The 25,577-nt window shown below is 41.4% G+C and overlaps 1 protein-coding gene across 2 annotated transcripts in view; it reads right to left on the reverse strand.

The window, feature by feature from the left end:
- The window catches only part of grik4 (glutamate receptor, ionotropic, kainate 4), a 370,076-nt gene that overhangs the window by 116,475 nt on the left and 228,024 nt on the right, over positions 1-25,577 (reverse strand). For both annotated transcript variants that reach the window (XM_085430050.1, XM_085430049.1), the window contains exon 5: positions 19,752-19,849. In XM_085430050.1, coding sequence (XP_085286176.1) covers positions 19,752-19,849 — 98 coding nt within the window. The remainder of the gene's footprint in view (positions 1-19,751; positions 19,850-25,577) is intronic.

Below are 25,577 nucleotides of genomic sequence, written 5' to 3' on the forward strand. Positions count from 1 at the left end.
ATTGCCCTGACCACTTAGAAATACTCTACTTAGCAATACATTTTAGGAACTGTAGAATAACAGTTATCACAAGCAGCCACAAACACTGTATAAATATAGAGCAAACAGCAAAAATCAATAAATATATCATTCTAAAAACTTAAAAACACAATGTGTGCTTTTAAAAATGGCCATACGCATTCAATAATACCTAATAGAGTTAAATTACTACATTGAGTATTGCATCTTGACATTAAAGTGCATGCTTTATTATACCAGTCCTCCAAAAAAGGAAGTGGACTAAAGGTACGAGTACAAGAAAGCCAGCCAAGCATCATTAAAAATCAATAAATATCTAATTCTTCAATTCCAGACTCACTGTGATTCACACTTCTCAATGAGATTGAGTCCAAGGCTTTTATAGCAATGATTTGTTGTAGCTGTATAAATAGCTGTATTCCTTAGCCACTCCTAATGAATTTATCATCCTGACACTAACAGGTCTATCTAACACCGTTCTAACAGCAGCACATCCCTGCTGTCAGAAGGGAGGTTAAGTATACCGCAGCTAACCTTGGAGCCATCGAGGTTCCCTGAGTTCAGCAACAAATCTGAACCGGGGCTACCAACAAATCTGCTGAACTTCAGAAAAATCATAAATTACATTCTCCCTCTATTCAAAAACACGACTCCCATCTATTTCCCTCCGATGAAATCCATCTCTGCTTCAGTTCCCAATGTGATAATGTGAATGGATACATGCTGTCGGGGCTCACAGTGAGACCTGGGAGGAAATAGGGAAAGCGGGAAAGTGCGAATGAGTGTGGTAGGTGTCGGGTTGGTCAGCTGGTAAGGCACTGCAGTAGAGCGCAGTGGGGCATGAAGGGGACGCAGGAGGACGTGCTGGGTCCGAAAGGAGGAGCAGGGAAGGGAGCCTCTTCATCATGCCAGATTGCCTGTCTGTGTGTTTCCCAGCACCAATACATTGCATTTCCCCCTTGCACCCATACACCCACGATTGGTTTTCCATCCCTGCCCATCAGGGTGTAATGGAGTCCCTGAATGTCTGAATGGATGGAGGCTCGGCCCCTACTGACATCCTCGGTTCGAATGCAATTCATTCCCATCTAAGAGTGCTAAAATCAGACTAATAGCCAAGCATCACACCGGGGGAAATGTGGCCCTGTTTAGGTGAGTCCTGGTGCATTTTCGCAGTTGTTTTTACTAAAACTTCCTCATTTATAGCTCTTTCTCTACCACTCCAGATTGTTTATTCTTTTTCCACGTCCTCCTTCGCTACCCAGTCTTTCCTTCCTTTTCAGCACTGAGGACTGTTGCTATCTGCCCCTGATGACTAAGGGAACCTGACACGCTTCGATAGGCCGTATCTGAAGCAGTGCGGCTTTAGAAAGCTGCTTACAAAGACACACACACATTCACAGTCACATGCATACACACGGATACATATACTTTGTCCTTTTCCATCAAATTGGCCCACTGGGCCCAACTGCTATAAACGCTGGGGTCCCAAGGGCTTGGCTCTGAGTCTTGAATCATCATCAAATTCCACAGCATGCAGGCAAGACTCAAAAAGAAAATACCCAAATAGACAACCAAATCATTTCTCATGAATTTACCATATTTATTGGAAGAACTTCATTAACACCCGTTATTTTATAGTGAAAATCCACTCAGTGATTATTTGCCTTTTCATAAGATAAATACGGTGAAAATGGCTGTTTAACTATAGACTAAATGCAGCTAACAGCAAGGCAAGCGAGGACGTTATATATCATAAACAAATTTCCCTTTAGTCACAGCAACATGATTAATTGGTTGTTAAACGGGAGCAGTCGATGCGCTCATCGTGTGAAAAAGTGTTTAAAATCAAGAGTTTAAACAGGGCTACCGAAAGCAACGAAAATCAATCTCCACATTACTAACAGAAAGCTGTCAGCCACATCAAAGTCACCTGCCAGACTTCTTATCTGCAACCACCAGCTAGTATCAGTCACTCTGCTGGTCGATTAATCCCCCCACCACCAAAAAAGCCAAACATCTTTTCTACATGTGTCTTTGCAGGGCACAGCTTCAAACCAAACAGCTGCACCACTTTCAGTTTAGCTTTGGCACAAACTCACCGTCAATCCTGATCTACGCTGAGTTAATTTTGAGCCAAACTGGCAGGTCTCACTATTTACGACTTGTTGATTCTCTCCAACTGACAACAGCAGCAATTGTGCAGATTTGTTGTAATGGTTAAAGTTGCACTTTTCACTCTTCTCTTAGAGTATACAATTAAGCAGACAATTCTTATCCAGCTAACATCTAATTTTATAATCTAGGAGTCACTCCTGTCTTTGTTATTTTCTTATATTGATCTTATTTTCAGTCAGATTGCTATCTGCATGCACTCGCCCACTTTGTTTGCTACACTATGCTAGTTCTGATTTGGTGTCCGTTTTTTCTTTCGAACTGTCCTAATTCTGGTCCACATTGACATGACGGCATCACAAAGTTGCTGACGATTTGTTGGATGCACATCTATGATGGGAACGTCCCATTCCACCACATCCCAAAGGTGCTCTATTAGACTTGTCACTGCAAAAGCTGTTTGAGATCAGAAAATACGACAATGTGGACAGAAAGAGACGGACATGTCAGCAACAATACGGAGGCCGAGGATGCTCCACACCACCAGCAGTCTGAACTGTTGACACAATGCAGACTGGATCCATGCTTTCATGCTGTTTGCAAGAAATTCTGATGCTACCGTCTGCTGCCAAATCACAACAGCAATGGCTTTGAGGTGACTGCGCTGTTGTGATTTGGGATTCCAACCAGGAAATCTTTTTCCAGTATGTTATTGTCCAATTTTTAGTGAACATGTATGAATTGTAGCCTCAGTTTAGTGTTCTTAGCTGTTAGGAGAGGGTGCTGCTGTAGCTCATCTGCTCTAAGGTTCAGTGTGCTGTGCATTCAGAGATGCACTTCTGCATCGTTTGGTTGCAGTGAGTGGTTATTTGAGTTACTATTTTCTTCCTATCAGCGCAAAACAATCTAGCCAGTCTCATGTCCACACATTTTTACCCAGAGAACTGACGCTCACTGGATATTTTCTCTTTTTCAAACCACTCTCAAACCATTCCATATAAACTCTACACAACAGCTGAGCCACATTCAAAATCACCTTTCTTCCTTATTCTGATGCTCAGTTTAAACTTCAGTGGGTCGTTTTGACCACATCATATGCCTGCATGCACTGAGTTGCTGACATGTGATTGGCTGATTAGATATTTGCACTGATAAGGTGTACCTAAAGAAGTTGCCAGTGAGTCTATGGCGAATGTTATGCTCGCCTTAACACCTCTTAACAGATGCTTACGTTTATAGTTTGTTCCCTCTATGGCAAAGCCCTGAAAACAAGCTGACAATAAGTCACTGTAACTCTTAAGGATTCAGTTAAATATGGGGATCCCGTTCCATCAAATGCTGGGACTACTTGGGCTTCCACATGCTGAAAAGTCACATCATGTCCACTTCAAGTTATAGCCTGCTATTTTTATAATTGGACTGAATATGAGGTGACCGACTTGCATGCAGACACCAGTTGCGATTGTGCATTGGTAAAAGAGAGACTTAAGCTAAGTTGAAAAGAATGGAGACGATTGCTGAAAGAGATACAGACTGAATTGTGTCAGGCTGTCAGGCTTTACTTGCATGTTAAGTTATATTATATTTCAATCATCTTTCAAAGGTAGAAATGATGAAACAAATTATCATGCATTTAACTGATACATCACCAACGTTTATCCATTCACCTAAGGGACAAGGAATTACTCCAAGCAATGTAAACAACTTGCCGATACTTGTACACGAGCTGTACATTAGAATTAGACGTAAGCATCTTTATAGCATCTGCTCATGGCTTTGACGTTATCGGTGTGGGAGTGAAAAAACCCTGGGCAAACAACAAAGCCTAATATAACTGCTCTGCTTTTAATAATTTGGGAGCTTCACTGTTGATAAAACTAAATAACACAGTGACTGCTGTGAAGAAAGACAGGCGTGCATCGGGGGAACGAAGGGTGGGCGAGGGGAGGGAGTCGGCGTGCAAATGTGAGGCAGAAGAAGGGAGAGAACGGGGGGAAGACGGGGGAGAAACTGACAGTCTGACTGACAGAGGAAGAGAGCAATGAGGTGAGTGACAGAGGAGGCAGAGGCAGGGGAAAGTGTGCATAGGTCAGGGGAGGAGGAAAACATAAACAGACGTAACAGACATAAACAGGGAGTGAGAAATAGCAAAGGGGTTACAATCAGCACTCATTAAATGGTGTCATTGAATTTAGCCGTGTGAAATTTGATTCTGTTGTCAAAGGCAATCTGTTTGATGTTTCCCCCTTTATTGGTTCATTTCTCAACACGTACAGTTTCAGGGAATTCAATAACAACATCAGCATTTAGCTTTGTTATTGTTTGGTCTCAGCGGGCTAAAAACATATTCAGAGTATTGTGGCTGTCATTTATTATTTAGAAGACGCGGACTTTATTGTCTGTTACAACAGGAAGCTGTACAAGCTGCTTGCGCTTTATTCGTTATGTATTAAACTGAGCCGAGTATTGCACTTAATTACTTTTTTCGGTTCTAAGTTAAATATGTCTCTATCTGTAAGAATCACCAACTGTCAATTCCACAAAATTTTCAATAGCTAGTGAGAATATTAGTGCTCGAGACTGGAATCATGAAATGTTGTTCTAGGTACCAGCTAGACAGTGAAATACAAACTGCAAACCTCATCACTGCAGGGCTGGAAACAAGTCAAGTGTTTTAAAAAATATAAATATTTATATTTCAAAATAGTCCTTTAGGGACAGCTTTGCATTGAGCGAGATTCAGTTATGTTGGACTATCCTGTGTTTATGCATCTGCAGCATTGAGAGGCAATAAAAAAGATGGATCTAGCTTCTGGCTCTGAAACGTGGACCTACTCGGAAGTCCTTTAAATCTACATTCTACTTACTGGCCACTAGGGGGCGATATATGTGGCCACGCACTCACTGAAGCCTGACCTCTGCAAACTCTTTCTTGGGCTCAGTCAGTGTTTTCATGTCGTGTTAAATAAATTGTCTGCTTGATTTTATAAATTTTGGTCACTGTAAGTGCCAGACAGGAAGATTATCCAGGGGACGTTCATTGATCAACAGCACCTAAAGCGATTCACTCACAGCCTCGTAACATTTGGTTGTCAGTGGCTGTTTTTAAATTTGGTAAGATATTAAATTTCTTTTTATATACTGTCCACACTGAAATATATCAGTCAGCAACATCCTTGTCTCTTCATTGGTGGAAGCCTCAGCGCCGTTATTCACAATTAAGCTTAGTTTGACTGATTAGGCATTCTTCCTGTTAAAAGGAATTTTTTTCCTTCCCACTGTCGCCAAAGGGCTTGCTCATAGGCGGGCATATAATTGTTGGGGTTTTCTCTGTTCTTTGTATTATTGTAAGGTCTTTTCCTTACAATATAAAGTGCCTTGAGGCAGCTGTTGTTATGATTTGGCGCTATATGGACATATATGGACACATATATGGACACACTGTGATATATATGTGTGTGTCTGTGTGCGTGCAATTCCTGCAGTGTGACAGCAAGGCTGGCAGGTCTGCAGACTTAAGTTTGACAGCCGTTTAATGAGGGAGCTCTCACAGGATACAGGGTTTGCACAGGAACTTGCACACAGCGAGCAGTGGAAAAGGAGGAACCTTTATATGGCTGCAAAAATGCCTTTACGCAATTACAATGTGCTAACTATATATTACCTTAATTACACTGAAACTACTCTCTGGTCTCCTTGGATTAACTATTTATGAAGTCACATGCCAGTGATGCACTCTAACACAATTTCACAATAACAATTTCTTTGTATTCTCTCAGCAGTAACCTCTGGCTACCCCTTTTTAATAGAAAATTTGAGCTTACATTCAAGGAGAATAGTTTGAGGTATTAGTGAAGAGACCAGTGCTCTGAGCTGAAGTGAAGGTGAAAGCTAATTTCCCTTTCGGCCAGTCCAACAAGCCCTGGGTTGCCTCGGTTGTTGAGTTTACAAGTGCCCAAGTCATTCTGCTACCTGTCGGATGTGAACCTAACAGGAGCATGACGGGAGGGGGGGTCTGGGTGAGAGGAGTTGAAGAGGAGGTGGACGTGCAGTAGTGCCATATGGAGGGCAGAGACATAATCAACAACTACATCTGCTGGCTTGGACTCACAGGGGCATCAGATCAAAACTCAGTTTAATAACGTATCACTGTACTTTTATGGGTCTTGGAACACGTCAGGCGCTGTGACTCATTTACATTAACACACGTTGACCTGGTCATTAATTAGCATACAACGCATGCTTGGCAGGAAGCTTAAACTGTCCTTGAAAACACTTAGCACTTCTGCCAAGTGGACAGCAGCCACTCAGTCTCAGTGAGTTGAGTAGAGGTCTGCCTAAGCCAGAGGAAGAACAGTTCATCTAGCGTAAAAAGCGACATAGCTAATCAGTTTGGACATCACCAGTTGCAGAAAACCCGCCAATAGCGCAACACAGAGTACGAAACCTGGCTCGGTGTAACTTACTGCAAGCCAGGGAGTTATGTTGGCCACTGAGCACTGGAGAACAGATGCTGTTGGAGACATTGTCCATCAGTCAGCAAGTGTGATGCCAAGGCCAGAATGCCAGAGAGGAGCTGGCAGAGGTGTTGATCCAGGGTGGCAGGAGATGGAGGAGGGCAGGTGGTACTCTATTATAGCTACCTGGTCCCCTCCTTTTGAACCAAAAGGTTTATGAGGGTTTTGGGAGACCAGATGCTGGCATTCAGAAAAGGCAAAATCTCGTGGGAAAGAAAGTGGCGATGAGACACTGGAGATAAGTGAGGAAGAGTGTCAATGTTGTCCTCCCAGCAATCTCCATTCATGACCGCCGGCTCATCCCAGTCTCAGGCCATGCAGCCAGATCTCTATTTGTGGTAGTAATGAGCCGGCATCTGGTCCCTGCAGTCAGAGCAGAAGCAGACCAGTGATAAAGATGAAGTGGGCTGTGGATCCCACGGTGCCTTTTAGGAGAGTGGAACATTGACCACGAGATCTCTATCTCATTGATCAGCCAGTTCAGACAGAAGAAAGTTCCTTTCCTCCAGAGAGGTCTGTTCCTCACACCACTGCTCTACTCTCCAGCAAAATTCTTTGTGTGGAAAAAAAACCCAGAGAGATACTTTAAAACTCCCTGTTTGTTAACCAGCTGATTTTAAGCAGTGATTGTAAGGGAAAAAATGCTGTTCTGATTTGTGGAGTTACCTCACACCTCTGATTGAACCTCTGATTAGCTGATTAAACTAAATAAGGTATTTACCAGGAAATATGGTCCTAAACAGTATGCACACTCCAAGTGTTTATCCAGCGCGCTGAAACATTGTGGTATTGCTGAATCCAGAACTTTCCGCAGGGAGTTTTGATTGAGAAAGAGTTTTGTTTTTTTTAATCTATCTGTGGGACTAATCCATTTCTGGGAGTCTGGCCAAATGTTTGAGTTACACCACCCAAAACAAAGCACAGTTACACTACAAAACTGGCTAACAGTTGGCCAGCAAATCTTTGGGAACATGGCCTTTGAGCTGAAAAGAGTTGATGGGGAGACAAAAGATGCGAATGCTCTCGACGGGTCCAGCTCACAGAGTGAAAATTCAGTCGGCTGCCGAAGCAACACCGGCTGGGTTAAGTATTGTCTCCTTTCACATGATGCAAAAACTCTGTTTCGTCTTTGTCTGCCACGCCAAGTAGCAAACAAGCAGAATCCCTCCTCATAGATCAGATCACAGCAATTATCTAAATACATTTTGCTGTCGGCTCTCACCTGGGAGTCGCTCTGTATTGAATCCCAAAGATAAACTCGAAGCGTTGGCTTTCAGACAAAAAAAGCAGGTATGAATTTCATGCGCCGGCTCTGCCAGGGTGGCACTGACAAGACAGATCAATGGTTGTTGTGAGAAAAGGGTCAGCATAGGTGCAGGCAACAGCTGTGCTCATCTAATTATAATTAAGAAGACACAGGAAAAAGCACCTGCGTTTTGGTTGTAAGTATACTAAATGTACTGATGCCGCATGTACACTTCATCACACGTATGCATATGAACCTTGAATTATGGTCCTATTATGTATTATTCATGACTGTAATTAAATTACTGGCTCATTATGAATAAATATGCAGCAGTGGAAGATTTCTACTTCTATAGTATTTAATAGATTTATAATGCAGCAGGAAAGAAATGCCAAAGATCAATTGGCATTTGGTTATAGCTAATAGAATGAAATAATTTATCACGCTGACACTGCTTCCTAAACTAAAGGCAGCAGCCTTGACACCCTAGTACTTTACAAGCCCAGCGACAGATTGGCGACCTGTCGAGGCGCCAGCTTTCCCCCTCCGCAACCCTGAATTGGGTAAGCAGAAGAAAATGGATGAATGAACGGATGGATGGATAGTACTTTATATGCTCTAGTTCGAGGCAAACAGAAAAGCTCTTTAGCGGACCAAAAAGGAAGCAAAATGTGTGAAGGATGATGCTGCTCCACTTCTGAGACTTCTTCAGCTGAGCACCTGCTATTAAACCCTTTTCGCTTTCACTTCTGAGCCTAATATTTAATTCCCAAAACTTTCCAACACATAGACAGATGGACACAAATGCACGCATACAAAAAAAGAAAAAGAAAAGGAGCTGTGCCTTGATGCAAGTCATTCCAGGTTTTTCATTTAGCTTGCAGTCTTAAAAAACACTGAAGGGAAGTTTGATCGTTTCATCTAAAGACCCCAGAGATGTTCCGACGACGATAACAAGCAGACGGAGCAGCAAAACAAGTAGATTAAAACTCGAGTACTCGAACCTAAATTGATTTCACAAACAGGGTCAACATCAAAAAACGTTGCACTGCACACAGCAGTGAAAAGCAAATTAGCATTATGCTTTGCTGTATTTCATTACTTCTGTACAAATACTAAGCTGTGAGCATCTCTAAAAGTCTGAAATCTTTTTGTGAGATTTCAGCAGGCGCCGTGCCGTCTCCCCATTGCTCTGGATAAGCAAGCTGCATCTGAAGTTAAATATGTGTCCTCCTACAGCTGGTTGTACTACATTGAAGTAAAATGCAGATCAGCTCTGTTTAATCAGCTCAGACTCGGAGTTGTGAAGAATAATGTGCTGCTTGCTGCCAATGCGACGCTGTTTGCAGCTGGAGCGAGTTGTATTTTACATATAGTGGTCTTAAAGCTCAATTTCAGTGGAGAACTGAACCGTAAGCTGCCCCCATCCCCAAGCAGAACAGGACCCACATAGCAGAACAGATACCGCTACACACTCAAACACAGAGATTTATTGTGAGACTGATGGAGGGTGATTAGGCAGACGCAGAGGGAGAGAGAGGGAGAGTTTGTTTCTGAAAACTATCCCTCCATCTCTCTTTATTAGAGTGGCGCATCCTGACCCGCTAGTCATCTGCAGCTGCTATCTGAGAAGAACTTGGGTAGAAGGGAAATGGCAGGAAAAAAGACAGGCGGAGGAGGTAAAATGGAAAAGAAAAATAACGTATAAGAGGAGACAGGAGAGGAAAAAGTAAGAAAGAGGTGAGAATGAGGACAACACAGAGGCGAGATCAGCGGAGGCTTGTGTAAGGGCAGTAATAGCAGATATTAAAGGTGGAACAAAAGTAGAGAGGTGAAAATTGGTTAAAGCTGGGATGGGGTGAAAGAAAGGAAGAAACTACTAATAAACTGGGCAATGACAGGAGAATAGTATAAGACCAGACAGCAAAGGATAGAGATGTTTGTTACATCTGCAGAAAAGGAAAGGTTGCACACCATATAAAGAAAAAATACAACATCAGACTCAGCTTCAAGGATGCGAACAGACAACACACCTTGGTGTTCATGTAATCAGATGAAAGACTTGCTTGCTATGGGGACTCTGTATGCCACCAAGCTAGCTAGCTTGGTGGCATACAAAGCAGCAGTGGAATCAGGAGAGTGACTGATAAGACTGATACCTTGGATCTGTATTTAGTGCATGGAATAAGTAATAACCGAGCCGTCCCACAGGAAAACAGTCAAACAAAATCAACTGAAGAAACTGTGACATGTTGTTAAAATCACCAGAAGAAAGGAATCAAACGAACAGACGCCTTTCTTCTCGTCCTTAAAGTGAGTTATTTAATTCCCAGACGCACAGCGCCAGGGAGTATTAAAGAATAATAATGGTTATTTAAAACACATTTTGGAGACCAAAATGCCTCCAGCAAATTGCATTTCTTTAAAGCCGCATAAACTATAACGACAATCCCAGTCATGATGAGACGAAAACGAAACAAACAAACCAAAAAATACATATTATGCACAGATGCGTTACAGTGCATGAAATTCATAATAAAATGCATTTTCACTGCATATGAAGTTAAAGGACTTATACAGTGACTGTTGTTCATAGTGATGGTGAAAGTAAAAGTGCACTCATGATTCAGTAGATTTAGATCCACCTTTAGCAGTAATAATGTTAAGTATTTATTGCTTTTGCATGACTCTCTGAGTCTCTCATATCGTTGTGGAGGAACTTTGGTCCATTTTTCTTCACGAGGTTGCTTCAGCTCATTGAAATTTGTGTTTATGGACCGGTCGTCCAAGGATCCGTCACAGCATTTCAATCAGGCTGAGGACTGGAGCCATTGCAGTACCTTGATTTTTTTTCTTAGATTTGCTGCTGTGCTTGAGGTTATTGTTCTGTTGTCCTGTTGCATGATGCACATTTTTGTCAACTTTTGGCTGTCGGAAAAGTCGCCGGGTCCTGTGGCTGTAAAACAAGCCCAAATCACCACCCATCCACCACCGTGCTTAACAGTTGGTGTAAGGTGTTTATATGCTATGTTTGATTATTCCAAAACGTGCTGCTCTATTCAAAGTGCTTTCTAAGGAGTCTCTTTTACTCAGTCATATACATATTCAGTCAGTGTATTTATCTATACCTTAGCACTTTAATCTGTTCAAAGGGCATTGTTTCAGTTGCAATTTTGCAAACCGAAGTGATTCTGCAATGTTCTTCTTTTTAGAGAAAATTGTCCTTCCAAACACAGAATACTGTAGTTGTTCAGTCTATTTGTAACTGTCCTGTCATGAACATTAACCTTTAACGTGCTAACAGAGGGTTGTGGAGTCTTACCTCAGGGTGAATTTGCCGGGACATCAATACCTGAGAATACTGGCAACTGTCTCGAATGTTCTCTGTCAAGAGATTTATTCTAAGAGACACTTCTTCAGCTGAGATTCAGAGAGTGGAGACACACACGCTGTAGATTTTACTTGCAAGGGCGGTCACAGAGCGCTCACATCAGAGTGGGGGCCCTGTGAAGTGCGCGCTCTGTTCTCGCACTTGTCTTCATTTATACACAAGAAAAATGAAAACATTTGTTCAGTGGAATGTTGATACGTGAGCATGTGATTGTGTGTGTGTGTGTGTGTGTGTGTGTGTGTGTGTGTGTGTGTGTGTGTGTGTGTGTGTGTGTGTGTGCGAGGTCAGAACTGCTTGTTCATCTTCTTACTATCGCTGTGGGAAGATTCAGATAAAAATATCAGAACACGTTTTATAAAGAACAATCAATTCTAAGCAAGGAAAAGGTCATCATGCAGTATTCTATCACATGTAAACTTATATCATTAAAAGCTTATACTGACTACTAAGTACAATTTTCCATTGACATTCTCCATTTGTGACAAATCGTTCACACTCAGGAATTATGGATACATTGTTTGAAAATGGCCTTATAACCATTCCCAGTTAACCATTCCTGGTGTCTTTCTTCCTTGGCATTGTGTCAACACACACCCGAATGCTCCAGACCAGCAACCTGCCAAAACGTCTGCTTTTATAGAGGTGCTCAGACATGCTGATGAACAATTAATAAATTGGATTCCATTATCAGCACCTGGCTGTTACTTACCTCGTTTTTTCTGTGGAAACAGTAACGATGTGCTTCGTTTTCCATTCATTGCTTCTGTATTTTGGCTTAATTTTAGTTAAATAAATATAAAACTATGTACCGGTAATCTGTCATGTAGTGTAATTCATCTGAAGTTGTTTTCACCTAATTTTAAGTTTATATACTGGCACAGGGCACGACGGTGTGTAAGACAGTAACTAGTGTGTACTTGTGTGAAAGATAAGCTGACCACATGTTTTGTTGTACTTGAACATGAGCGGCAGTATTCTGGCTCTGGTATGACCAACTGTGGTGAAACATCTGGAAGGGAGACGTTCGAAAGCATCCAAAGAAAAGACAGCTATCGTGTAAATGGTCTCTGGCCAGAGAGGATTTTCCGGATTGGCTAGTGGGCTTATCAAGTGACAAAAAGCAATTCTGCACCGCGTGTAGCACAGAGCTGCAGGATAACTCACCCATTTAAATCAGTAAGGAAAACTCAACACTAAACACAAACACCTCAGATTCAGTATCTGTACATGTGAGTGGACAAACATAAACACTCTGAGATCTGTTTCAAATATTCAAAGTGAGCGTGAGTGGGTTCTTTTAAGGAATAGTACATAATAAATGACACAAATGAAGCACTCAACCTGAAAACTCTGCTTCTTTGAAAGTAGGTTTTCAACTGTTCAATAACCATATGCAAGCAATCAACTGTGCCTCAGCTTTGTCTGATGTTCCTGTTCAGCAATTGCTTCTGTCTGGCCATGTGGAAGAATCCTACGGATTTCATTTGCCTACTAATAAAGTAATCTTGAGAAACATGTTTTGACTCCAAACTATCTTCCAAATAAAGTCACGCTCAGAAGAGAGAGGTACAGATTCTTTTTTTTTTTCTGGTGCCGAATGAGTTTTTCAACAAAAGCACTCCCAATGCACCAAAACACTGTATCACAGGAGACAGGGACGAGGGAGAGGCACAACATGAGAAGGGAAGAGCTTCTGCAACACAGCAAGGGAGGGATAAAGACACCTTAAAAGCACCGCTAATCTAGCACTTCGGTTAGGTGACATTCAAGTTGCGAGCAATTTTCAGAGTATTTAAATAATAGTTTTCTCAGAGAATACTTGAGTTATTGTGTGTGTCTATGTGTGGATAAAAGCGCAAATCCCTCAATATTGCCAGGATGGCCTTTGTTTGCCCAGCAGACCTCAGGTTCACCTCTAAATCCAACCTGAGCACCACCCTGCGGAAATGCAGCTGGATAATCTCTCTGTACTCCTACAAGCAGATGGCTTTTCAAGCCTAAAGCAACCCCTGGACATCAGACATATCATTAATATTCATGAAAATGCCTGACACATGTTGAAGTCATAGAGTATTATGTTTCCTCACTCCAGCAGACACAGGGATGCAGCACGTTTCATCCTTTGCAGTCGAGGAAAGTAGGCAAGGGATAAAAACAGGGCATGAGATCATCAGTGGCATGGAAAAGGATTCAGATAAAATAGGAGGCATGTACAAATGTATTCATTGACATTTGCTCAATTACTTTAAAATCTTATTATGGCCAATAGCTAAATGACCTGTCCAAGCCTTACTATGAAAATAAATTAAAGTACAACACGGGCATTGAAAATAGAGCCTCTGGGATTTCTGATAGGGGGATTAGAACTCCTGGAACCTAAATGTAGTTCTTCTAAGTGACCATTTATAAACTATGAATACAAGTCTGATTTCTTATCTTTGAGATTCAAAAGGAAGCATCGTAGTAATACGAGCTCCTCACTGCATAGTCGAGCTTAAATACCTGCAAAGCAACAGGAGGCTTCTAACACACGCAACATTAGTCTGCCCTGTTTTTAAGTCCCGGTCCCAAGGTTTGCTTGTTACATTGTCTCAGATGATAAGAAGCGCTCAACCTGCACACAGTCAATCACTTCTCTGCAGTGGCTCCTTTTATATTAGTCACCATTAGTGTGAAACCCAGATGGCTCAGTCCCACTCCCCTGCCTCTCTCCTCGGTAAAAGTGGCCGACAGCAGTGGAACTCAGGGAGTGATTGATAGAGACTGGTAAACGATGTGCTGATCACCTAGTGGGGTCTGTCAGCCACAATATTGCTGTCAGTGTCCAAGGAAACCACGAGCTGGGGCAGCAACAGCATCTGTGGCTCTGCGCTCACAGTGAGGGATTAGGTGGTCAGAACCTGGTGTGCAGAGTGCTACACGCCACACACACACACACACACACACACACACACACACACACACACACACACACACACCACACAGACACGCACACACCTCTGCTCTAGCAAATACAGCTTCCATTATTACTTTTTTGTGTGCTATTTTTCAGTTATTTCTTATTTTGAATCTGTCTGATCAAGAACCTTTTATTTTTATGAAATACCAACGGCTTCCTCATGAAATGCCTTTGGTGCAAAAATGTATATGTGTTTTGCTCACAAAGCCCTTGATCGTACTGCACCTGGACCTGGACACCCTTTAGTTTTATTCTCTGGCATCTAATTTACTCCTGTCCCCCTGAGCGGTCCGCAGAGGCGTGCAGCAGGCTATTTGCCTTTCAAGCACAGAATAAGGGTTTACATTATTTCACGAAGAATTGCTGTTTACTCTGCCGCGCTATTGGATGAGCCTGACTTATAGCCGTACCATACTCAGGAAAACACCTAGTTGGTGTGAAATAATGAAGTTTTAACTTGGACTTCAGCCTCTTCATGCACAGCCCTTCTTACCAGGGGTCCATTTATGATCATTGCAAAGGTTGACCATATTCTAACCTATCATATTTTGCCTTAAGTCAATCATTTTCTAACTGAAGGTGCCAATAAATTATCAATACCTGCTTTGATAAAAAATCTCATTGTTTCTTTAGGGCATGAATCCTTCTCAACTACTACACAGATGGGAGATTTAATAGATGATTGAATTTGATCTTCATTTTGTGAACATTTTGTGTTACAGGATATCCATTGTCTCAATACCAAGATTAATGTGGGCACTTATTAGTATGCTTACTGTTTTTTTAAGGCCAAGCTGGTGAATGCCATCAACAAGCATTCCCATCAGAATGAGAAAGGTGACCTCTCTGCAAGACAGATAACACACACACCAGCAGCTGACTAGGCCGATTTGCACACCTTAAGCCTGAGATGAAGGACTTAATCAGCAAAATCAGATGGTGTAGTGTTTGATTTGAATACAAATCTGCACACTCCTAGCTCTTGATAACATCCAGGTGAGGGTCAATGAGTTAAAGGATAATTCCGCTTTACGTCATCTCGACACATTTCCCATATACGGGGATGTTGTGATCTTTTCTTAGCCTCCCGTAGACACAAAGCAGGGAGTCAGTGTTCTTATCCATAATGGACAATAAAATAAAATGCCAGCGCCGAGCACATGACATTAATCACAAGTGTAACAATCAAATGTAAAAGGCAGTGACTCAGATACTGTGTATTCCGCTACTGAAACATGTACTTATATAAGGTTCACCGACCAACAGTGCACAAAAAGCTCCACCTTTACCATCTACAGCAGTAAAACGCTACTTAGGTATTTATGCAGTAATCCAGTGATATATTGTAGAGTATAAACAAAATACGTCTCTCAGTGCCCTAAATTATGGGTACTTTAGGTACCTTTAGGTCATGTGCTAATAGAATTTATGTAATTTTATGCAGGACTTAAACTAGTAATGGCATTTTTATATAGTGCAGTTTTGCTCCCTTTGCTTAAAGGATCTTGTTGTTGTTTATCAGTAGTCGAAGGGGGAAACGACTCTGTTGCAACACTTGGCACAGTTTTGAGCAGAAGCTTGTTTTATGTGTTGCCATCAATCCAAATGTAAACATTATGCTTCTCAGATAAAAAGGGAATCATAACTAAAAATAACCAAGAGTTTTACGTCACGGCAGTCAGTTGCATTTTTGCAGTAACATTTTTGTTCGATATTAACCCTCTCAGGCTCAAATTAAGTTTTTGTTGCTAATCCACAAAAGAATACCTGCAGTGGTACTTCTGAGTAGAAAAAAAACTATGTATGTGGGGTAATCAGGTTGTTAGCTTTTACTTGTTGCAAATCTATAACGCCTGCCTTGAGAGGGTTAAAGAATATCAGTGCAAAAAACCCCTAAATATAGGCTTTAATAAATTAAGAAACACAAGTAAAATGACAGAGTCTCAAAGATTAGAACAGAAAAGCTGCTCTCACACATTGCCGTGCCCCCGGAAAATCACAGAAAAGGTCCTGTTCGGAGGAGACAGTTGTCAAGACTGATAGTGGATGTAGGAGTGTTAAATTTACAGAACAGTTGGTGATGGACACCAAACTAGCACAGCACAAGCCCAGTGCGAATGTTTCTATGAAGCTGTCACGCGATGTGGGAGACCACATTATATATTTGTCCCTTTTTACTGATGACTGAATTATCAGCCGTCTAAATGCTAAAGCTATTCAGTCTGAAGAAATGGTATCTGAGCTGGCCGAGCTGTATGCTACTGGCTGAGGCCCGATTAAAATGACTGCTTAATTAAGTGTTACATGAGGATTAAATTAATATGACAACAGCAGATCTTCTAATCCTGTCAGTCTCTGTGACAAACAGGCACGATTGGCTGAGCTACAAAGTATTCTGGTAATCCAGCCGATTGTGCAACCCAGATCACAAAGAGAAAACATCAATAAAGATGGAATTTGAGCCAGTGTAGGAAAACTGCACATCTATGCGGATGGTATCAACTCCTAAGAGTATTTTATTTCTATACTGCGTTTATCGGTTAACAATTCAAAATGTGCATTTTCTCTTCATGGAGTCTTTAATATTCATACGGTGGTATTATCATAGTCAGTGTTTCAAAGCTCTCTGTACTGCCAGTCAGTGCCGCCAGAGATTTTTAACCGCAGGGAGTCCTGGTCTGTCTGTGGCTATAATAGACTGATATCTCATTAGAAAGACAAGCTGCACTGTACCAGAGGACTTTATTGGAGCTAGTATGGCAATAGAGTGTGTTTTAGTCGTTCTACTGATCAGATTCCTGCAGTTAAATAGGCGGCTTCACTGCAGACACAATCTAATTATGGAAGAGCACAGTAAAACACACTGAATGGATAAAATGAACGATGGTTGACATGTTTTTAAAAACTGTAGTTAATAATCAAGCCGTTTCAGAATTTACTAATTTATTCAGCAAAATGTATTAAAAAAAACATCAAATTTACCGCACCACATCAGGGCTGTCACAGATACATTTTTCCGAACGCACATATCTTATTTATAATAGATTTTTATCTAGTTTATAGTTTTGTCTCATTTAGAGGAGCGCTGTCTCTTGACATCAGGCAGCAAAACAAACCATGTCAGAGTTCAGACGAGCCAATTAGCATCCAACTGGGATCTGTTTGGTTGCAGTCAAGCTCTGTACAAAATCCAATCAGTCATGTTTAAAGTGTGCTCAGATAAGAAATTATACATTTTTAAATCAGACCAGTATAATAAAAAACATCTGCTAAATATCCTCATTTTAAGGAATTGATGGATGGCCGGTTGTTGCTTTCAATAAATGAGACACAGAAGAAACCAAACCAGACTTTGTATAAAACTGCATAGTTGTTTTAGTTTCTAATTATTCTGATAAAATAATTTACCATACTGTATATTTCCAGTTGAGTCACACTGAGAAAAATCTGACATGCTCAAGAGTGCAGGAGACAGTATAACAACTTTAAACATAAGCAGTCATGTGGCCCCAAAAAGTTGCCCACACACTTGTCCACCCCTGCTTTAATTAGTCACAAGAAGTCATTAAAACTACTTTGATCTTTCAAAATCGTGTAATAGTAAGAAGCTCTGACAATTTCATGTTCTTCTGTAGGTTTTTCAGAGAAAAAGGCAGCACATTTAGAAGCCCCCCCCCTCCTCCAATTCTGCTACTGTGAGACTGAAGGCCATGCTCGTTTTGGTATGCCATACACGAGTATATGCAGCAGTATAAAGGCTAAATGATCACTGCTTCACAGTGTTTGGCAAAAAAATTAAAACATTTTGGAAGGCAGTTACAGAGACATGTGAGAAAATTATGTCAAATGAAGTTCCAAATACCCCAAAACCATTTCTGCTTGGTTTGTAGCCAAAAGAACACAGTTGTCATCAATGTGAACAAACATGACTGAACCTCAGGTTTTAAATCCTAAAAAGCTATCAGAAGTGTTTGGGGGGGGGGGCAAACAAAAAACAAAAATGAAAAATAATAAAGCACATTGACTAGAAAATACTCATAGAAAAAGATGAATCATGTCACATCATATACTAGAAAAAAATAACACATGAAAGGTGATTTAGATCATTTTGAACATGGCATGAAGTCACTGGTACTAGAAGGGCGGTTTCAAATTTTTTTGGAAATTGCCACATGGCCGTCTGAGGATTTACAGAGAATTGTCCAAAAAGACAAAACATCCAGCAAGAGACAGTTCCCTGGGTATCTTGGTCATGCCAGAGGTGCCAGAATGCTTTGAGCATACCTTCTGCAAGGTATGCAGAAGAGCATCTTTGACTCCACAACATGTCAAATCTTGAAGCAGATTATCTAAAGCAGCAGAAGACCACAGAAGACAGTCCTGTCACATCAAAATGGACCAAAATCTCTAAGGAGTGATTTCAGCACCTTCTTGAATCTATGGCATGAAAAATTAAAACAGTTCTGAAGGCAAAAGGAGGTCCAAGTTGGTGTACCTAAGAGAGCAGCTAGCGAGTATATACAAAAAATGGTTTAACGAGTTTGGGAACAATATTTGAACTATTTGCTCTTTGTTTTCTTTGTATTTGGATATTTTATCATTACTGCAATTCTTTTAAAAATATTAATACAATATAACTGAAAGGGAAAAAATGTCCAGTGATATTTTGACTTGAGCTGTATAGCAATGGAGAAAAATGACACGGTAGAATTTCATCATTTTTACGAACAACTGGGAACCCTTTCCCCGTAAGTCTCCTGCTAAACCCACATAGCCACTAACGAGCGTCAACGTTTCAAACTCTTTGGGCCAGATTTACTAAGTAGGACAGACTAGTGTGAGGCTGCAAACAGAAAAAAAAACAGAAGAATAGGAGGGGAAAGTTCTGTGGGTGATCTAATAACAATGTGCACATTTATTAACACAGTCCATCTCCTTTATGTCAATATGAACAATCCAAACTTTAATCTGGCAGAAATAAGTCAGTGACAGTTGGATAAAAGGTGCGACCACTGTGGAAATTTAAAAAGGTGTCTCATGAGATCCACAAGGGAAATTTCACATTTGCAAGCTATCTTGCTGAGTTTTGACTGGTGGGGTGAATTTATTATTTAAATAACATTTGCAGTCTGAAGGCAGTAGACATGTAGACATATGACAAATGACTGCAAATGTGAACGAAGCTAAAACACTTATGCACAACAGCACTTATGTACAGCCTTATTAAAGCCCTGCTTGACTTTCGAATGGTTTATGCAGTGTGTTATGACTTTCAGTTGGAGATCATTGGTAATTTTTGATTTATTCCAGAAAATTATAAATTCTAGTTTGTAATGATAAGGACCTTCTGGCATTCCAGATGAGTCACCACACAATAAGCAATTTTCCTTCATGAAAGGAAAACTTTCTGTGCAAATATAATATTTGTGCAGCTAAATCTGCCCCTTTTTTTCTGTGTGGCTGAATCGCACGCCACCAGCCCCGGGCCAGTTGGTTGGAACTTACCTCCTTCTCTCCACATATATTGCTGATGATTGAGTTGGAAGCTGGACTGGCAGATGGACCAAGGACTGCCACCACCCCTTTGGACATGATCTGGCACACTGGAAAAAAAAATAGAGGAGGAGTACAGAGATATAAGCAGGGGCAATTAGAGGTAACAGAGATAATTAAAGTAAAGTAAGGCAGTTGGTGTTAGATCAGGCTTTTTTTTTCAGGCTAATGTTAATGGATCCATATGATCACTGCCTCAACCTCTGAACAGATAGCAGCCTGCACCAGCATTTCTCCTGTCTCAAGGGAACCAGAAACTACAAGTGTAAGGGAAATATGCACAAGGGCAGATGCTACACTCTATCTGCCTTTGGATGTTTTACTTGTTGGGGATATTAATATGATCAACTCTCAAGTATAAAGACGGAAAGATATGCAGCAAAAAAGAAAGAAGACAATGACGGATAAACAGAGTGGGAGTCGGTGAAAAGCAGACGTTGGGAAATGTGACAAGCAGCAATATCTGGAGGGTGAAAATAAAAAATCTGGTATTTGATAATTTGCACATGAATGCAATAATATCCCCACACACACACACACACACACACACACACACACACACACACACACACACACACACACACACACACACACACACGCACATCTCATCGTGCTTTTCAAATACAACATTTACAAGGATTGATTTAACAGCGGTACCTTTGGGCTTTAAAACATATCTGTAAACAGAAACATTTCAGTAAAAGTGACTTTCTTTCCTTTGCCATGTGCACAGGCCATATGCTTTAATCTCCCAAACTGGGAAAGAATGCCGTTTCTTATGTGTTTATAATCCCTGGCTTGTAATTAACACACTGCAGTCCAGGGTGTAAAGAAGACACACATACTGAAGCACTATTATTGTGTGAGCATGTGTGCACCAAGTGTGTGAGTGTGGGTGTTGGTAATTTGGTGGCTGTTATTGGGGAATTGCTGAGCATTAACCAGCCACCAGTGTAAAATAGGCAAAGGGGAAACATTTCCAGGCCCGTGCGGTGCATCGAGAGGCAGTGAATCGAATGATTAATAAGTAATCCGCTAGTCACCCATGGGGCTTGTAAGACATGAATACACTGCCATCTTACATGAAAAAAAACAACACACATGTATACAGTGCACACGCACACACTAACGCATCCATGCCCACACTTTTGTTTGCACCTGTCTGTAATGGCTTCACTGAATTATAAAGCTGAATGATTTGACTGCAAGCCAGAATGCTCCCGGCCCCAGTGACACTTTCATTTGCTCTCTTTGTGCACGGCGAGCTTTTTCTGTGTGTAAATATGTGAGCCATATTGAAAGTATTTGGACAGTTACACTCCTTTTTTTTGGAAAAAAAAACACTGTGTGGGATTCAGTTCTTTTACTATATTAGGTCTAAATTAGAAGGATCCAAAAACATTGCTTAAACTAAACAATTATATAGGTTTATGTAAGTATATGTAAAAGCACTTTACATAGGTTAATTCCTAAAAATGGATGTAGCTCTGGATGAAAAGGTCAATAGAGTGAAATCTGCTTTAAAAAAAACAAACCCAAAATGTTACTCATGGCCCAAATCAAACAGCATTTATAGGCTATCACGCAGCAGAATTAGCACACTACTCTTCAGTTGTGCTTTTACTGCTATTAAAAGTTGATGGATAACTAATGAGGTACAATATATTGCCACTAGTATTCGCTCGTCTGCCTTCACATGCATATAGACCTGAGTGACATCCCATTCTTAATCACGAGGTTTAGGAGTGTGTTTATGGGAATTTATGACCATTCTTACAGAAGAGTGTCTGTGATGTCAAAGAATGATGTTGGATGAGAAGGCCTGGCTTGCAGTCTACTCTCTAATTCATCCCAAAGGCGTTCTGCCCGGTTGAGGTCAGAACTCTGTGCAGGCCACTCAAGTTCTTCCACACCAAACTCACTCATCCACGTCTTTATGGGCCTTGCGTCATACACTGGTGTGCAGTCATGTTGAAACAGGAAGGGGTCATCCCCAACCTGTTCTTGCAAAGTTGGGGGCATGAAATTGTCCAAAATGTCTCAGTATACTGAAGCGTTAAGAGTTCCTTTCACTGGAAATAAGGGCCGAGCACAACTCCTGAAAAATCAATTTACACACTGTTCTCGAGCTAAGAACACTATGCGCCTCAGCATCTGCCGCTCTGTGATTTTACATTGCCTACCCTTTAATGGCAGAGTTGCGGTTGTTTGCAGTCACTTCCACTTTGTTATAATACCACTAACAGCTGACTGTGGAATATTTAGTAGTCAGGAAATTTCTGACTGGACTTGTTGCACAGGTGACATCCTATTACGGTACCATGCTTGGGATTCACTGAGCTGCTGAGAGCGACTCGTTCTCTCACAAATATAGAAGCAGTCTGCATGCCTTGGTGCTTGATTTTATACACCTGTGGCCATAGACGTGACTGGAACACCTGAATGCAACGCCAATGATTTGGATAGGTGAGTAAATACTGGCAGTGTGGGGTACATGGGATCAGCTAGAGGATCTGAGTATCCCACATTCAGGGAGTCAAAAAAACCAACAAGATGCTACAACAAGCCATAATTGAAAATGTAGGCGCAGACAAAGTCCAATGAAAGTACAGCGCTGGAGTTCAGGTAGTCACTGACTACCACAGTCTGTTCCTTTCCACATTCATTACCACAATTAATTTTTCTCAAAGGCCTCATGAGAAACTTGGACTGTTGTGAAGGACCGCAACAAAAATATTATTAAGTGATCAAATTAATATGAAGCTGCACTCGGTTCTGCTTGGTATTCATTTTATTTATACAACGGTCCCAGTTTGTCATGTGGCCTTTGGGGGAAATTAATTACCCACCCCTGCTTTATTTGTTCACAAGAAGTCAAACTCAGCACAGCCCCTTTCTGATGGCAGTCTGACTCAGTCGATGACACTGGGGACCTCTGCTATGAAGATTTTCATCTTCACAAGTCTCAAAGCCAGTGGGACTATTCTTATTCAACAAGGAAGAATGTGCCACACTCTTTTTTTCTGAGGGTGAAAGTGAAAAAATTGGATTCACCTTATCTGGAAGAAAAGCTAAACACCAACAGAAACTGTTGTCTCTGACAGCCTTAAAACCTGTGTGACCATAACTGCCATAAACACAAGCGTTCTTTTTCTCCTTGATAATAACTATTTACATAAACATCTATATACATCTCCAGAAATACTTCACAAGATTTCCATAATTATGCAAGTCCCTCGAGTTCCTTTGTGGTTCAGATCATAAGATCATCTTTAGGCCATTATCACTATTTAACATTGTTTTTCACTAATCAATACAAGGTAGTAAACTCTTGTCCTTAAGAAATAGGGAAAAAATCCAGTTAAGACTCAGGAGATAGGGCTCTTCGGCTGAAATTTTTGGTTTATCGGGTGATGGCCTTCAGCTCACACTGGAGCGGTATACAGCTGAGTGTGAAGCGGCGGGAATGAGAATCAGCACCTCCGAGTCTGAGGCCATGGCCCTCAGCCAGAAAAGGGTGTAATACGCACTCCGGGTCAGCTAAGAAATACTGCCCCAAGTGGAAGAGTTTAAATATCTCGCAGTCTTGTTCACAAGTGAGGAAAGTTGGGAGCGGGAGATCGACTAATGGATTGGTGCTGCAGCGATGCGGACGCTGTATCAGTCCATCGTGGTGACGAAAGAGCGGAGCGTAAAAGCAAAGCTCTTGATTTACTGGTTTACTATTTCCCCACCCCACGTCCCTACACAAAGCGGATGTACACGAACTTTAGGTAGTTACCGAAAGAACGAGACTGCGGATACAAGTGGCAGAAATGAGCTTTCTCTGATGGGTGGCTGGCCTCTCCCTGAGAGATAGGGTGAGGAGTTCAGCCACCTGGGATGGGGTCAGAGTAGAGCTGCTGCTCCTCCACAGGAGCCAGTTAAGGTGGTTCAGGCATCTGACAAGGATGCCTCCTAGGCGCCTCTAGGTGAGGTGTTCTGAGAATGTCCCCCTGGGAGGAGGCCCTGGGGCAGACCCAGGACACGCTGGAGAGATTATATCTCTTGGCTGGCCCGGGAGCGCCTCGGTGTTCCCCCAGAAAACCTGTTGGAGGTGGCTGTAAAACATGATGGAGGCTCTGTCATGGTAAAGAGCTGCATTTTGGCCAGAGGTGTTGGGGATCATGTTAAAATTGATAAAATCATGATAGCGGAAAAATACCTTCAGATTTGAATTCACAAATCAATGCCACCTTTTTCAGCATGACAATGATCCCAAACAATGAAGCACCATCATTCATGGATTGGCCTCCATAGAGGCTGAACCTTAACTTTATTGAAGCAGTGTGGGGTCATCTTGACAGAGAACAGAATAAAAGGCCTCAACATTTAAAGAAGAGCTTTAAATGACTTCAAGAAACCTAGAGATCTTTCCTGAAGACTACTTAAAGAGAGTAAATTCAGGATGTGTTCAAGAATAAAGGTTGTCATATAGATGTCACACATTATTATATAGAACAGAAAATCTGTGCATGATAGAATCTTACAGTATGTGGATGTTATGCAGCAAGCAGTCTATGTCCATACTGAACAGCCAGGAAAGGACTCATTGATGGTGGGATCTGACTTTTCTTCCCAGGTAATTCTCACTCTGTGATATTTTCATCTATCCGTGGCCGCTGATCCGTCCCTAATCCAAATCCTGGCTCTAATTACACACTCACACTTTCACACACTAAACATTTGCACAGTATACACAAAATCCAGCTTGTGCACAGCTACACACTTTGCTTTACATATACCCACACGCACAAACACAAACACACGGGGACACATGCACGCACGCAAGCACACTAAAGGAACCACACTGTGAGGTTTGTCTTAGCCCGGGCAGAGAAAGTAAAACAGTTTGTTGTGGTTGTGGTAACTGAAGTGCTGTTTCCATGTATTAGGCAGGCACCACTGAAGCTCTTGCATTTGGGAAAGTAGGAATGTGTCATATTGAAAATCAATGGCTGCACTTTTTGCAGAGACACACTGCGCTGTATTGATTTGGGGTGTTTAAATTAAAAATTTAAAAACAAACAAACCAATAAACATTGAGGTGTGATGCAACAAGTCACCAGACAGTACAAAAATGCTGTGGGTAAGTGCTGATACCGCTGATAGCAAATAGCTACTCTGGCTTGTGTTAATAGGGTCACTCTCAGTGATGCATTTGTCACATCTAGGTAACAAATTAGTGGGAATCCCATGATGGTCTGGCCTACTTAATAAAAGTTCAACAACACCTGGATTAGAATGTCCACTGCACCTGGTGGTTTAGGCCAAACGTGACGTGTTCTGTCTTTTCGTGCACATTTCCATTTTTATAACTTGGGGCTAATGGCCGATGCGTAGACGTAAATGTATGATTATGCCAATCTTTATTGCCACTTCTCAGAAATCCCAAGATCTTTAAGAGAGAGATCTTGGAACAGCTTGAAAAGATGAGACTTTCTGGAGAAAAAAATTAATTAAATCTCAGTGAATTTGTTGATTCCTTTTTCAACTGATGCTTGTATCACAGCGTTGATGGTGGAGGTTTATTTTCTGAGCCTATTGTTCAGGACTAGAATGCAGGATTACAGGGAGCATAAATGGTGATGGGCCCGCGGTGACATCACAATCGGAAAAACTTTTCAAGGTCATCTCTAAAAAAGCGAGCAACCATATAAAAAAATAGAACATCTATTAAAATATGTTATGAGCAACTACTTGCAGAAAGAGCAAGAGAGGCTCTTTTTCTCTGAATGA

This window comes from Copadichromis virginalis, linkage group LG14 (genome assembly GCF_057382275.1).
Source record: "Copadichromis virginalis isolate Kocher_CV1m ecotype Utaka linkage group LG14, C_Virginalis_male_GT1.1, whole genome shotgun sequence".
Lineage (NCBI taxonomy): Eukaryota > Metazoa > Chordata > Actinopteri > Cichliformes > Cichlidae > Copadichromis > Copadichromis virginalis.